This window comes from Anolis carolinensis, unplaced genomic scaffold (genome assembly GCF_035594765.1).
Source record: "Anolis carolinensis isolate JA03-04 unplaced genomic scaffold, rAnoCar3.1.pri scaffold_7, whole genome shotgun sequence".
NCBI classification, from domain to species: Eukaryota; Metazoa; Chordata; class Lepidosauria; order Squamata; family Dactyloidae; genus Anolis; species Anolis carolinensis.
Window position 1 is genome coordinate 25,194,489 of NW_026943818.1, and position 12,745 is coordinate 25,207,233.

General features: G+C 43.0%; 2 protein-coding genes across 3 annotated transcripts in view; both read right to left on the bottom strand.

Annotated features, from left to right (window-relative positions):
- Positions 1-396: 396 nt before the first annotated feature.
- tmem97 (transmembrane protein 97) lies at positions 397-9,388 on the bottom strand. Its single transcript, XM_062959861.1, has 4 exons — positions 9,368-9,388; positions 4,854-5,051; positions 2,750-2,894; positions 397-936 (listed from the first exon to the last, which is right to left on the bottom strand). The coding sequence occupies exons 1-4, from the start codon at positions 9,386-9,388 to the stop codon at positions 686-688; spliced, it is 615 nt and encodes a 204-aa protein (XP_062815931.1). The 3' UTR covers positions 397-685.
- nlk (nemo like kinase) overlaps positions 8,107-12,745 on the bottom strand; it is a 104,437-nt gene continuing 99,798 nt past the window's right edge. For both annotated transcript variants that reach the window (XM_008122640.3, XM_003228817.4), the window contains exon 11: positions 8,107-9,969. Coding sequence is in view for 1 of the 2 variants with exons in the window: in XM_003228817.4 (XP_003228865.1) it covers positions 9,915-9,969 (55 nt within the window). In the remaining variant the exon portion in view is untranslated. The remainder of the gene's footprint in view (positions 9,970-12,745) is intronic.

A 12,745-nucleotide genomic window follows, 5' to 3' on the forward strand; every position in this document is an offset into this window, starting at 1 on the left:
TATGGAACCCTGCGCAGATGGAGAAGCCTTAGCATTGAACGGTTGTGTTGTTAAAGTGTGAAGTATGGAACCCTGCGCAGACGGGGAAGCCTTAGCATTGAACGGTTGTGTTGTTAAAGTGTGAAGTATGGAACCCTGCGCAGATGGGGAAGCCTTAGCATTGAACGGTTGTGTTGTTAAAGTGTGAAGTATGGAACCCTGCGCAGACGGGGAAGCCTTAGCATTGAACGGTTGTGTTGTTAAAGTGCGAAGTATGGAACCCTGCGCAGACGGGGAAGCCTTAGCATTGGACGGTTGTGTTGTTAAAGTGCGAAGTATGGAACCCTGCACAGACAGGGAAGCCTTAGCATTGAACGGTTGTGTTGTAAGCGCTTTTCTATATATGGATCAGTTCAATGTAGTTTCCAGTTTGTTTTAATTCAGCTCTTTCCATTACATATGAGAAAGTTAAATGAGGACAGGAATATTTTATCTAACTATTATTGGAAATACAGGACCCTTATCTACAGATTCCCAAAAATATCCCTGCTGCAGAAGTGGCCTTTCGGAAGTCCTCCGATGTGGTTCCAGCCCAAATATAGTCAAAATACAGGGTTTGCTATTACGTATGATTTCAAGGGTCCATAGGTCCATCTATTCTCTAGTCCTGAAACAAGCCTTTCTTTTGTCTACCCCCCCCCCCCAATTATTTCTTTTTCCTTTTTTCCACCTGGTTGTAGGCAGGGCTGAGCAGCATGGTGAAGAGGATCAGGAGCGGGACCAGCAAGTAGGGCAGGTAGACGGAGGCCAGGGCCAAGCGCTCGCGGGGCGTCTGGGGGCCCGGGGGCCGGGACTTGGAGAAGTCGCCAAACAGGACGTGGGGCAGGATGGCTGTCAAGGTGGTGGCCACGTGGGTGGCGTAGATGATGGCCGGGGTCCGGATCCACCTGCAGTTACCTGGGCAGAAGGCAGAGCGGGAGAACGGTGGCCCAGAGCTCTAACAACTAGCAAAATGTTATTTTTGATGAAACAATCATCATTGGAAAGCAAGGCAATGAATAATCCTGCTTGCAAATGGCTTTCCCCATCCAGCCTCCTTGCCTTTCCCTCCTCCTTTCCTTCCCTCTTTCTTTCCCTCCCTCTCACCTTTCCTCCTTCCCTCCCTCCTTTGTTCCTTCCTTCCTCCCTTCCCTCCTTCCCTCTTTCCTTCCTTCCCATCTTCCTTCCCTCTGTTCAACATCTTTATTAACGACTTAGACGAAGGGTTAGAAGGCACGATCATCAAGTTTGCAGACGACACAAAACTGGGAGGGAGAGCTAACACTCCAGAAGACAGGAGCAGAATTCAAAACGATCTTGACAGACTAGAGAGATGGGCCAAAACTAACAAAATGAAGTTCAACAGGGACAAATGCAAGAGACTTCACTTCGGCAGAAAAAATGGAAATCAAAGATACAGAATGGGGGACGATGCCTGGCTTGACAGCAGTGTGTGCGAAAAAGACCTTGGAGTCCTTGTGGACAAGTTAAACATGAGCCTACAATGTGATGCGGCTGCAAAAAAAGCCAACGGGATTCTGTCCTGCATCAATAGGGGAATAGCGTCTAGATCCAGGGAAGTCTGCTCCCCTCTATTCTGCCTTGGTCAGACCACACCTGGAATACTGTGTCCAATTTTGGGCACCGCAGTTGAAGGGAGATGTTGACAAGCTGGAAAGCGTCCAGAGGAGGGCGACTAAAATGATTAAGGGTCTGGAGAACAAGCCCTATGAGGAGCGGCTTAAAGAGCTGGGCATGTTTAGCCTGCAGAAGAGAAGGCTGAGAGGAGACACGAGAGCCATGTACAAATACATGAAGGGAAGTCATAGGGAAGAGGGAGGGAGCTTGTTTTCTGCTGCCCTGCAGACTAGGACGCAATGGAACAATGGCTTCAAACTACAGGAAAGGAGATTCCACTTGAACATCAGGAAGAACTTCCTCACTGTGAGAAGGGCTGTTCAACAGTGGAACTCTCTCCCCCGGACTGTGGTGGAGGCTCCTTCTTTGGAGGCTTTGAAGCAGAGGCTGGATGGCCATCTGTCGGGGGTGCTTTGAATGCGATTTCCTGCTTCTTGGCAGGATGGGGTTGGACTGGATGGCCCATGAGGTCTCTTCCAACTCTTCTATGATTCTCACCCTTCCTTCCCTCCCTCTTTCTTTCCTTCCTTCCTTCCCTCCTTCCTTCCCTGCTTCGTTCCTTCCCTCCCTCTTTCTTTCCTTCCTTCCTTCCCTCTTTCCTTTCCTCTTTGCTTCCTTCCTTCTTCCCTCCCCTCCCTCCTTCCTTCCCTTTCCCTCTTTCCTTCCTTCCCTCTCACCTTCCTTTGTTCCTCCCTCCCTCCCTCTTCCCTTCCCTCCCTCCTTCGTTCCTTCCTTCCTCCCCTTCCTCCTCCCCTCTTTCCTTCCTTCCCTCCTTTGTTCTTTCCTTCCCTCTTTCCCTCCTTCCCTCCCTCCCTTTTTCTTTCCTTTTTTCTTTCCTTCCTTCCTCCCTCCCTCCCTTCCCTTTCCCTCTCACCTTCCTTCGTTCCTTCCTCCCCTCCTCCTTCTTTCCCTTTCCTTCCCTCCCTCCCTCTTTCCTTCCTTCCTTCCTTCCTTCCTTCCTTCCTTCCTTCCTTCCTTCCTTCCTTCCTTCCTTCTCCATGTTCAACATTTACACACATGACCAACCCCGGCCAGAAGGCACACAGAGTTTCCTCTATGCTGACGATCGTGCCATCACGGCCCCCCCGCTTACCTTTCCAGAAGGCGTAGGCCGCTATGGGGAAGAAAGGCAGGTGTAAAAAGGCTTCCACGTAAATGAACGCCTTGAACCAGGGAGGGGGGTTCGCCATCAGGGGGTCTTTAAAGGAGGCCGTGTACGAGGTCAACACATCTGTCAACTGGAGGAGAAAAAAATAACTCAGAGGAATTCTTTCTGTATCGACTGGGGAATATGTTTTTAATGGTAAAATATTAACCGCCCAGGATCAGAGGCCTTTCTTTAGACAATCCCTGGCCTTGGTGGCGGGCGATAAGAAGAACTCTGGCAGGTCAACACCAGGGGCAATCAGGAAAAGATTTGGAAAAACCAGTTGGTTTTCATTGCTCAGTCCAATGTAGTCTTTGAAACATATTTGCTTTATGTGTTGTCGAAGGTTTTCAGGACAGAATTCTTCTGGGATATGGCCAGACAGCCCGGAAAACTTACAGCAACCCAGCAATTCTGGCCATGAAAGCCTTCGACAACATATAGATTCTGTAAGCATTTATAGGAGTCAACCAAAAGTTAAAATACACATGTAAATACCATGGATTACTTCCACATACGATTTTGGGACTACATGCCCCAGGCTGCATCTACTACTACTACTACTACTACTACTACTAATAATAATAATAATAATAATAATAATTTTGGGACCACATGCCCCAGGCTGCATCTACTACTACTACTACTACTAATAATAATAATTTTGGGACCACATGCCTCAGGCTGCATCTATTACTACTACTACTACTAATAATAATAATAATTTTGGGACCACATGCCCCAGGCTGCATCTACTACTACTAATAGTAATAATAATAATTTTGGGACCACATGCCTCAGGCTGCATCTACTACTATTACTACTACTACTACTTATTATTATTATTATTATTATTATCATTATTTTGGGACTATATGCCCCAGGCTGCATCTATTTATTTATTTATTTACAGTATTTATATTCCGCCCTTCTCACCCCGAAGGGGACTCAGGGCGGATCACATTATAACACACATAGGGCAAACATTCAATGCCCATAAACACATCAAACAGAGACTGAGAGACACACGCAGAGGCAAGTTAACCTTCTTCTGAGGGGATGTTCGATTCTGGCCACAGGGGGGAGCAGCTGCTTCATCATCCACACTGACGGCACTTCCTCATTCCAGGTCGTAAATTAGCTAATCTACTACTACTACTAATAATAATAATAATTTTGGGTCTACATGCCCCAGGCTGCATCTACTACTACTAATAATAATAATAATAATTATTATTATTTTGGGACTATATGCCCCAGGCTGCATCTACTACTACTACTAGTAATAATAACAATAATAATAATTTTGGGACTATATGCCCCAGGATGCATCTACTACTAGTAGTAGTAATAATAATAATAATAATAATAATTTTGGGACTATATGCCCCAGGCTGCATCTGCTGCTACTACTACTATTACAACTACCACTACTACTAATAATAATAATAATTTTGGGACTATATGCCCCAGGCTGCATCTGCTACTACTACTACTACTACTACTACTACTAATAATAATAATAATTTTGGGACTATATGCCCCAGGCTGCATCTGCTACTACTACTACTACTACTAATTATTATTATTATTATTTTGGGACTATATGCCCCAGGCTGCATCTACTACTAGTAGTACTACTAATAATAATAATTTTGGGACTATATGCCCCAGGCTGCATCTACTACTACTACTAGTACTACTACTACTAATAATAATAATAATGATGATGATGATGATAATTTTGGGACTATATGCCCCAGGCTGCATTTACTACTACTACTACTACTACTACTACTAATTATTGTTATTATTATTATTTTGGGACTACATGCCCCAGGCTGCATCTAATAATAATAATAACAACATCATCATCATTGTGGAATTGATGTGGTTTGGCATCACTTGAACTGCCATGGCTCAAGGCTATGGAATCGTGGGAGTTGTAGTTTGGGGAGAAGCCTTGAGCCATGGCAGTTCAAAGGGCACAAAGTGCATTTATTCTACAATGTAGATTTCTTTTAAAACCTATTTTTTTGGAATGACTTACTTGGTGAGGATAAACTCCAGGGAGGAGAGGCTGCAGATCCACCAGCAAAGTGATGGGGATGTGGGTGAAGAAATAAAAGGAAAAAAGCCACTCCAAGCCCCGCGTGGCGGCCATGGCCAGGGAAGGACGGACTGCGCCAGCCAGAACAGGCCACTTCCCTCTTCCGGGATGGGCGGGGCTTCCTTGCTCTTGCCCCGTCTACCTCTTAAAGGGGCCCGGCCCTCTTTGCCAACTGGGTGAAAAAACAAACGTTGTCCTCCACAAACACTATCCTGCCCACCACCACTCAAGGGAAGGCTTTCACACAGGGACAATTTCATCCTAGATTTTCTGTTTTTCCTCCACTACAGACATCTCAGTGTTTCTGACTCTCTTTGCATGATCCCACCCACTGCAAATTGGTGTGTCATTGATATTTGTATTGATTTTTGTTTTTTGTGTAGCACAGTGGTTCCCAAACTTATTTGGCCTCCCGCCCCCGTTCCAGAAAAAATATTACTCAGTGTCCCCTGGAAAGGGGGCGTGGCTTAGAGGGATGGGTGTGGCTCCTGTTCAAGTGGGCGGGGATGAGCCTCTCCCCTAGTCCAAGATGCAGGGCTGGGAGGGGGAGGTGGGCGGGGCCAGGACTGGGATGGGCGGAGTTACAAGCTCTGAGGCAGGGCTGAGCTTCTATCCCTGTCCTGTGGTGCCTTCCAGGACACGGGGGCGGAGCTAGAGGAGGGGGCGGGGCCTCTTCCCAAGTGCCTGACAGGGCTGAACCTCTATACCCCGCCCCTCTGTCCTAACAAGCACCTCAGGGGAGGTATATGGAGGCTCAGCCCTGTCTCATGCTCTTGGGAAGAGGCCCCGCCCCCACCCCTATCCCCACCCTTTAGTCCTAAAAGGCCTCTCAGGAGAGGTATAGAGGCTCAGCCCTGTCTCGTGCTTTTGGGAAGAGGCACCGCCCCCACCCCTAGCCCCGCCCTTTAATCCTAAAAGGCCTCTCAGGGGAGGTATAGAGGCTCAGCCCTGTCTCGTGCTTTTGGGAAGAGGCCCCGCCTCCACCCCTAGCCCCGCCCTTTAATCCTAAAAGGCCTTTCAGGAGAGGTATGGAGGCTCAGACTTGTCTCGGGCTCTTGGAAGGAGGCCCCGCCCTCACCCCTAGCCCTGCCCTCTGTGTCCCAACAAGCGCCTCAGAAGAGGTATAGAGGCTCAGCCCTGTCTTGGGCTCTTAGGAAGAAGACACGCCCACTCCTCTAGCTCCGCCCCCTGTGTCCTAACAGGCGCCTCAGGTGCTCAGCCCTGTCTCCGGCACTTGGGAAGAGGCCCCGCCCCTCTCCTGGCCCCGCCCCCATGTCCTAATAGGTGCCATCACCGCCCCCCTGGATCACTCCAGCGCCCACCAGGGGGCGGTAGCACCCACTTTGGGAATCACTGGTGTAGCACCATCTTGTGCTGCTCTACAAACTGCCCCAAGTCCCCATTGGGAGATGGTGGCTGGATATAAATAAATAAATAATAATAATAATTATTATTATTAACGTGATCTGCACAATGATTTGTGCTCCTATGCTTATGTATGAGCTTTCTGTCAGTTGAACATCCATGTCTCCTGTGTCAATATAATAATATATAATCCTCATATTATGCTATACTAATAATATATCGTATATACATACAATATTAATTATATTATAAGTAATACAATATAATAATAATACACTATTATAATCGTATATTATATATTACATGTAATATTATGAATAATATTGCAGTATAGTGGTATAGTACAATATAGTAATATATAATGCATATATTGTGCTATACTAATAATATTATTTATTTATTTATTAGCAACATTTATATCCCACCCTTCTCACTACGAAGGGGACTAAGGGCGGCTTACAAGCTATATATACATATAATAAAATATATTATTAGTATAGCACAATATAAGCACTACATAAGCATTATATTTTATTCTACTAGCTGTGCCCGGCCACGTGTTGCTATTATACGATTATAATAGTGTTTTATTATTATATTGTATTACATTGTAATATTATCAATATTATATGTATAACCAACTATATTATATTTCAGTAGAGTCTCACTTATCCAACATAAACGGGCCGGCAGAACTTTGGATAAGCGAATATGTTGGATAATAAGGAGGGATTAAAGAAAAGCCTATTAAACATCAAATTACATTATGATTTTACAAATTAAGCACTAAAACATCATATTATACAACAAATTTGACAGGAAAAAGTAGTTCAATACTATGCTATGTAGTAATTACTGTATTTACGAATTTAGCACCAAAATATCACGATATATTGAAAACATTGACTACAAAAATGCGTTGGATAATCCAGAACATTGGATAAGCAAGTGTTGGATAAGTGAGTCTCTACTGTACATCATAATATTATTATCAATATTATATGTATATAACATATAGTATGTGCATATAACTTGCAAGCCGTCCTGAGTCCCCTTCGGGGTGAGAAGGGCGGGATATAGAGGTTGCTAATAAATAAATACTTTACTCGAGTATAAGCCTAGTTTTTCAGCCCTTTTTTAGGACTGGAAAAAACCCTCCTCGGCTTATACTCGGGTGAGGGTCCTGGTAGGCTTATATTCAGGTCGACTTATACTCAAGTATATATGGTATATTTGTTATTTTTCTCTATTATTACTGGTATTGTTACATTTATTATTTTACTCTATTAATTATTATAATTACATTTATTATTTTACCCTATTATTGTGACTTTTACATTTATTTTACTCTATTTTTATTATTATTATTACATGTATTATTTTACTGCATTTATTATTAAAAGGATACATAAGCACATTGAAGAAAATGAAAATGATTTAATCAGAGTTGAAAAGTCCTATCTTAAATTACAGTTTGATGTAAAGATTCAAAAACAACACTCTGAAAACAGGGGAAATCCAGACAGAAAACATTTAACCTACTGATGCCTCAATTAATGTAATTTTATTGGTATCTCGGCTTATACTGGAGTCAATATTTTTCCAGTTTTTTTGTGGTAAAATTAGGTGCCTCGGCTTATATTGGGTCGGCTTATACTTGAGTATTATATACGGTAAGTACTTATTTTTGGATCCAAACAAAACTCTAGCAGTGAATATTGTAGGAGTCCCGAATCCGAAGTCTAGAAAGGTTTCCGTTGATATACGAATCCATGGCCACCTAAAGTCAGACGAAGAACGGAAAATAAAACGCTCGGCCACAATGGTGTTGCTTGTTTCAAATGTCACATTTAATGTTTTCACCACTGTACTTCAAAATCTACATTGTACAAAGTGACCCGCAAGTGTGCCACATTTAACAGACCAACCTCTGAGATTTTACCTTTCATACCACTGTCTTCTTGGGCTCGTGTTTTATTTTTTATTTTTTAAAGTTAAGGACACGTTTCTCATTCGAGTGAGTTGAAATGCTTCAGTTTCAAAAAAATCCCTCAGGAGCCACACAAAAAAACAAAGATATTTCGGGCACCTTTGTTTAGAGAAATCCGACGCTCGTCTCGTTCGCATCAAAATAATGACTTCATTGAAGTTAAAACTTCCCGAAAACATAACTTAACTCATAGTTCAGTTCCAGCTCAGATCACGCCTCTCGAAAATACTCTGCTAAATACAGATAACTTACAATAACTTTAACAGTTAATTGTCCATGACAAACACTAAGGTTTCTCGCTCTCTCAGTCTCTCTCAATCTCACAATCGCTCTCAATATTTTTTTTTAAATATCCCAGACCAAGTTTCAAAAATGTTCTTTTAAGACCATTCATTCGTTTTTTTTTTCTCTTTGTACAGGTGAAAAAACAGTCTTGAATTTTTCTTGCCTTTTTTTTAAATATAAAAGTTGGAAGGGACATTCAAGTTTCAAGTCTCCACACTGGACTTTAAAAAAAAAAATTCATGTGGAGGTAAACAAACCAAGTTGTATACTCCAGGAGGTAGCGGCCTTCAATTTGTGTTCATATATATATATACATATGCACAGAATAATTCAGTGTCTGAACAGAAAGAACAACACAACAAAGAGAAGAAATTAGCAAAAAAATAATAAAAACAAAAATCAAACGTAATAAAAGTTATCATCGACTACTCCGACATTTCAAGACTTCCACAGCTTTGCCTAGCGACACAAATACAATTAAACGTAATTCCCTATGTGCTTTTTCCCCCCTCCACTTGTGTTTTTTCACCCAACTGTCCAGTGCAGGATTGTTAAAAAATAAAATTACTAAGTTTCACAGATAGATCTAAAAAAAAATGTGCAAGCTACTCTCTCAGTCTCTCTCTCTCTCTCTATACACAGCAATGAAGATCAAGATTCTTGGAAATCGTAGCCCAGAAAATGGATTTATTTACACACATTTTTGCAGGTGCATGCGGAAGGGGCGGGGGAGATGGTTTATGTAAGAAAAGAGCAGAAAAAACCTTTAATAAAAATAGATTAAATATATATATTTATATATATTTATTTATACCAGGTCATTCTTTCTACTCATGACGTCAGATTGGGAAACGGCACTTAGACAATGCTCGGGGCGTCAAGATTGGTCACGGTTGGTTTTTGTACTCTTTTAATATATATATATATATATGGTTTTAAAAAAAAAAACAACCCCAAATCTTCAGGAATGGATTGATATCGAACCACCTTCTAACCTCATTGTCAAGTCGAAAGGAAAGAAAAACCTCAAACAAGGATCAAAACAAACCAACGCAGCAACTTTCCTCTCCGTTTAGTTCCTTCTCCGTCTCAATTCACGGGTGGCGAAAACAAAACGTGTGCAACTCTGGATATATTTCCCCCGCATTTTCTAAAACCCCAACCTTGACAAAGATTGAAACGCCTAGTTTCGCTTGTCTCCTACCTCTCGTATCATACAAGGAAATAGTGGTTGTTAATTTACAAACTTCATTAGTAAAAGTACAGTACAAGCATGATTAAACCTCCAGAAATTGCAAATCCCAGAATCCAGTGGAAAGCTACATTATGTCTTCAGTAGTAGTACAATATATCGTCCATGTTTACTCCCAGACCAGTGGAGACGGCGGCATCTCGGACGGCTGGGCAACAGTGGAACTGGAAGGCAACAAACGGACACGGTCAGTGCTCACTTCCGAGGGAGCACTAGGCGTAGAAAAACTCAACAATACAGCCTCACGTTAACATTTATTCATTTGCTAGCTTGGGGACCCGGCGATGCCCGGGTCATTTGAGAATGGTATTATTCGTCTTTTAATGTTATGTTTTCTGTTTGGAGTGGGGCCGGGCTGTGGCGCAGCTGGCTAGTAACCAGCTGCAATAAATCACTACTGACCGAGAGGTCATGAGTTTGAAGCCCGGGTCGGGTTAAGCCTCCGACCATTAATAGCCCCGGCTTGCTGTTGACCTATGCAGCCCCGAAAGACAGTTGCACCTGTCAATTAGGGAAATTTAGGGACACTTTATGCGGGAGGCTAATTTACAACACCATAAAACTGCCAGCAAAACACGAGGAAAGAAATGAGGAAGTACAGCCACTACTGGATGGTGAAGCAACAGCTCCCCCTGTGGCCGGAATCGTGAAGCTGGAAAAATGTTTAAAAAATGCCTCTGAGTCTGTCTAATGTATGTTGTTGTCTGTTGGCATTGAATGTTTGCCATATATGTGTTCATTGTAATCCGCCCTGAGTCCCCTTCGGGGTGAGAAGTGTGGAATATAAATACTGTAAATAAATAAATAAATAAATTACAATTCCCAGAATTGTGGCTGAATCCTCCCCAAACCCTGCCAGTATTATAAGTTGGCCATTTTGGGCCTGTGTCCCAGGTGTGCTGCAGTACTCTCTGGATGGGGGTGAACTACTGCAACTTCCAGATTCCCGGGGCAATTGCCCCGAAATATCTATCAGTATCCACAGCAGGTAATATTCAGTCTGTGTGCCAAGTTTGGTCTAGAATCGTCATTGGCTGGGTTCAGTGGTCTTTGGATGGAGGTGAACTACAACTCCCAAAATCAAGGCCCCTTCCCACAAATATCTGCAGTATGTTCAGTATCTGGCTGCAGGTGAACTATAACTCCCTTTTTCCCAAACTTGTCCAATATGTTGTATTGGTTATGTGGGCTCTGTGTGCCAAGTGTGATGCTCATTCATTGCAGGTGAACTATAAATCTTAGTACCTACTACTCCTGAACTTCCAGTCCAGTTCCCCTCAAAACCCACCGTATTCAAATCTGGGCATATTGGGTCTGCATGGCAAGTTTGGCCCAGACCCATCATTGTTTGGGTTCATAGCGTTCTGGGTGTAGGTGAACTACAACTCCTCTATATTCCTCAGTAGGAGTGACAGTGCTCTGACTTGATGCAGGGTGAACTACAACTTCCACCATGTGGAGTCAGTTCCTAAACTCCTCCAGTAAGTTTAGTTGCAGCTCAGTTCTGCTCTGTTTGTTCTGCAGAGAGATTGGAAAGGGAAGGGCAGTGGGCGGGGCCATGCAAATTACACAGCAATGGAGAACCCTGGGATGCCTGCCTGTGGTTGGAAGAAAAAGCAAAATTTGGATGAAAAGGTTCCCAAACGAAAGCATTCCTTGGGTGGTGGGCTGTAGTGCTTGGGAAGGACATTGGCAGGGGCTGGGCTGCATGTTCATTGCGCTCGCTGTAACCACAATGTCAGTGGAAAAGAGTGACTTGCTAGATTCTTAACCCTGGGCACTATAGCCTGTTTGTGGAGGCCGGAGGTTGTCTGTGTGAGCAGACATCTGTGCCACATACACACATACGGGTTTTCACTTTTATTATGGATTTAGATTTAGATAGATTTAGATTAGATAGATTAGACTAGCTGTGCCCAGCCACGTGTTGCTGTGGCATATGGAAATCCTTTGTTGGTGAGGTGGAATAGCAGTGAACAGCCTTGCAGGCTCAAAGCCTGGCCATTTTCTTCTTATGGGAATTCATGTTTGGTGAGTGGGAATACAACAGAATAGGCTTGCTGCTTGGAAGGCTGGGAACTTGTGTTCTAGGGGCTGCTAGAATTGCAATGAATAGCCTCGCTGCTTCAAAGCCTGGCTGCTTGCTACCTAGGGGAATCTTTGGTTAGTCAGCTTCAATAGTACAGAGTAGTATAGCTGCTTCAAAGCCTGTCCGCCTTCTACCAAGGTTAATCCTTTGTTGATCTGGTTGGATTGCACTGAATAGCCTTGCAGCTTCAATGCCTGGCTGTGTTATACCTAGGGCAGTGATGGCCAACCTATGACACGCGTGTCAGCACTGACACGCCTAGCCATTTTTGCTGCCACGCTGCCACATGCAGATTGATTGGATGACTAATGTTTTTTGTGGCCAAATTTTGTGTGATTTGGTCCAGTGGTTTTGTTGTTTACTCCTTGGGAATTATGCACATCACACACACAATCATTCTATTATTATTCTATTATTATTGTAGTATATTATTATATTATTACTATTATATTATTAGTATGTTATTCATTATTCATAACTACATTGAAACTACAATAGATTGAAATCAGCGTGGAAATTGCAAGAGGTACCATAGATTGTTGTACATGGAAATAATGGTAGTAAATAGTTTTTGATTTATTAAATACAGTTATATATTACAATTATATATTTTTGTTATTTAAACTATATATATTGTGAAATTATGATTTTTTTCTCGAAGTGACACACCACCCAAGTCATGCTAGGTTTTTTGGTGAAGTTTGACACACCAAGTGCAAAAGCTTGCCCATCATTGACCTAGGGGAATCCTTGCTTGGCGAGCTGGAGTAGCACCCTCAATCAAAGAGTCACTTCGAAGCCTGGCTACTTCCTTTGTCGGGGAATCCTTGTTTGGCCATCTTGAATTGCAC

What these genes read in the sequence shown, in the direction of transcription:
- tmem97 (XM_062959861.1), bottom strand. Translation starts at nt 9,388, where the DNA reads ATGAGTAGAAAGAATGACCTG. An exon ending in TGAGTAGAAAGAATGACCTG is followed by an intron (nt 5,052 to 9,367) that starts GTATAAATAAAT and finishes TTTAAGAGGTAG; the next exon opens with ACGGGGCAAGAGCAAGGAAG. An exon ending in GGCCTACGCCTTCTGGAAAG is followed by an intron (nt 937 to 2,749) that starts GTAAGCGGGGGG and finishes CCTTCTGCCCAG; the next exon opens with GTAACTGCAGGTGGATCCGG.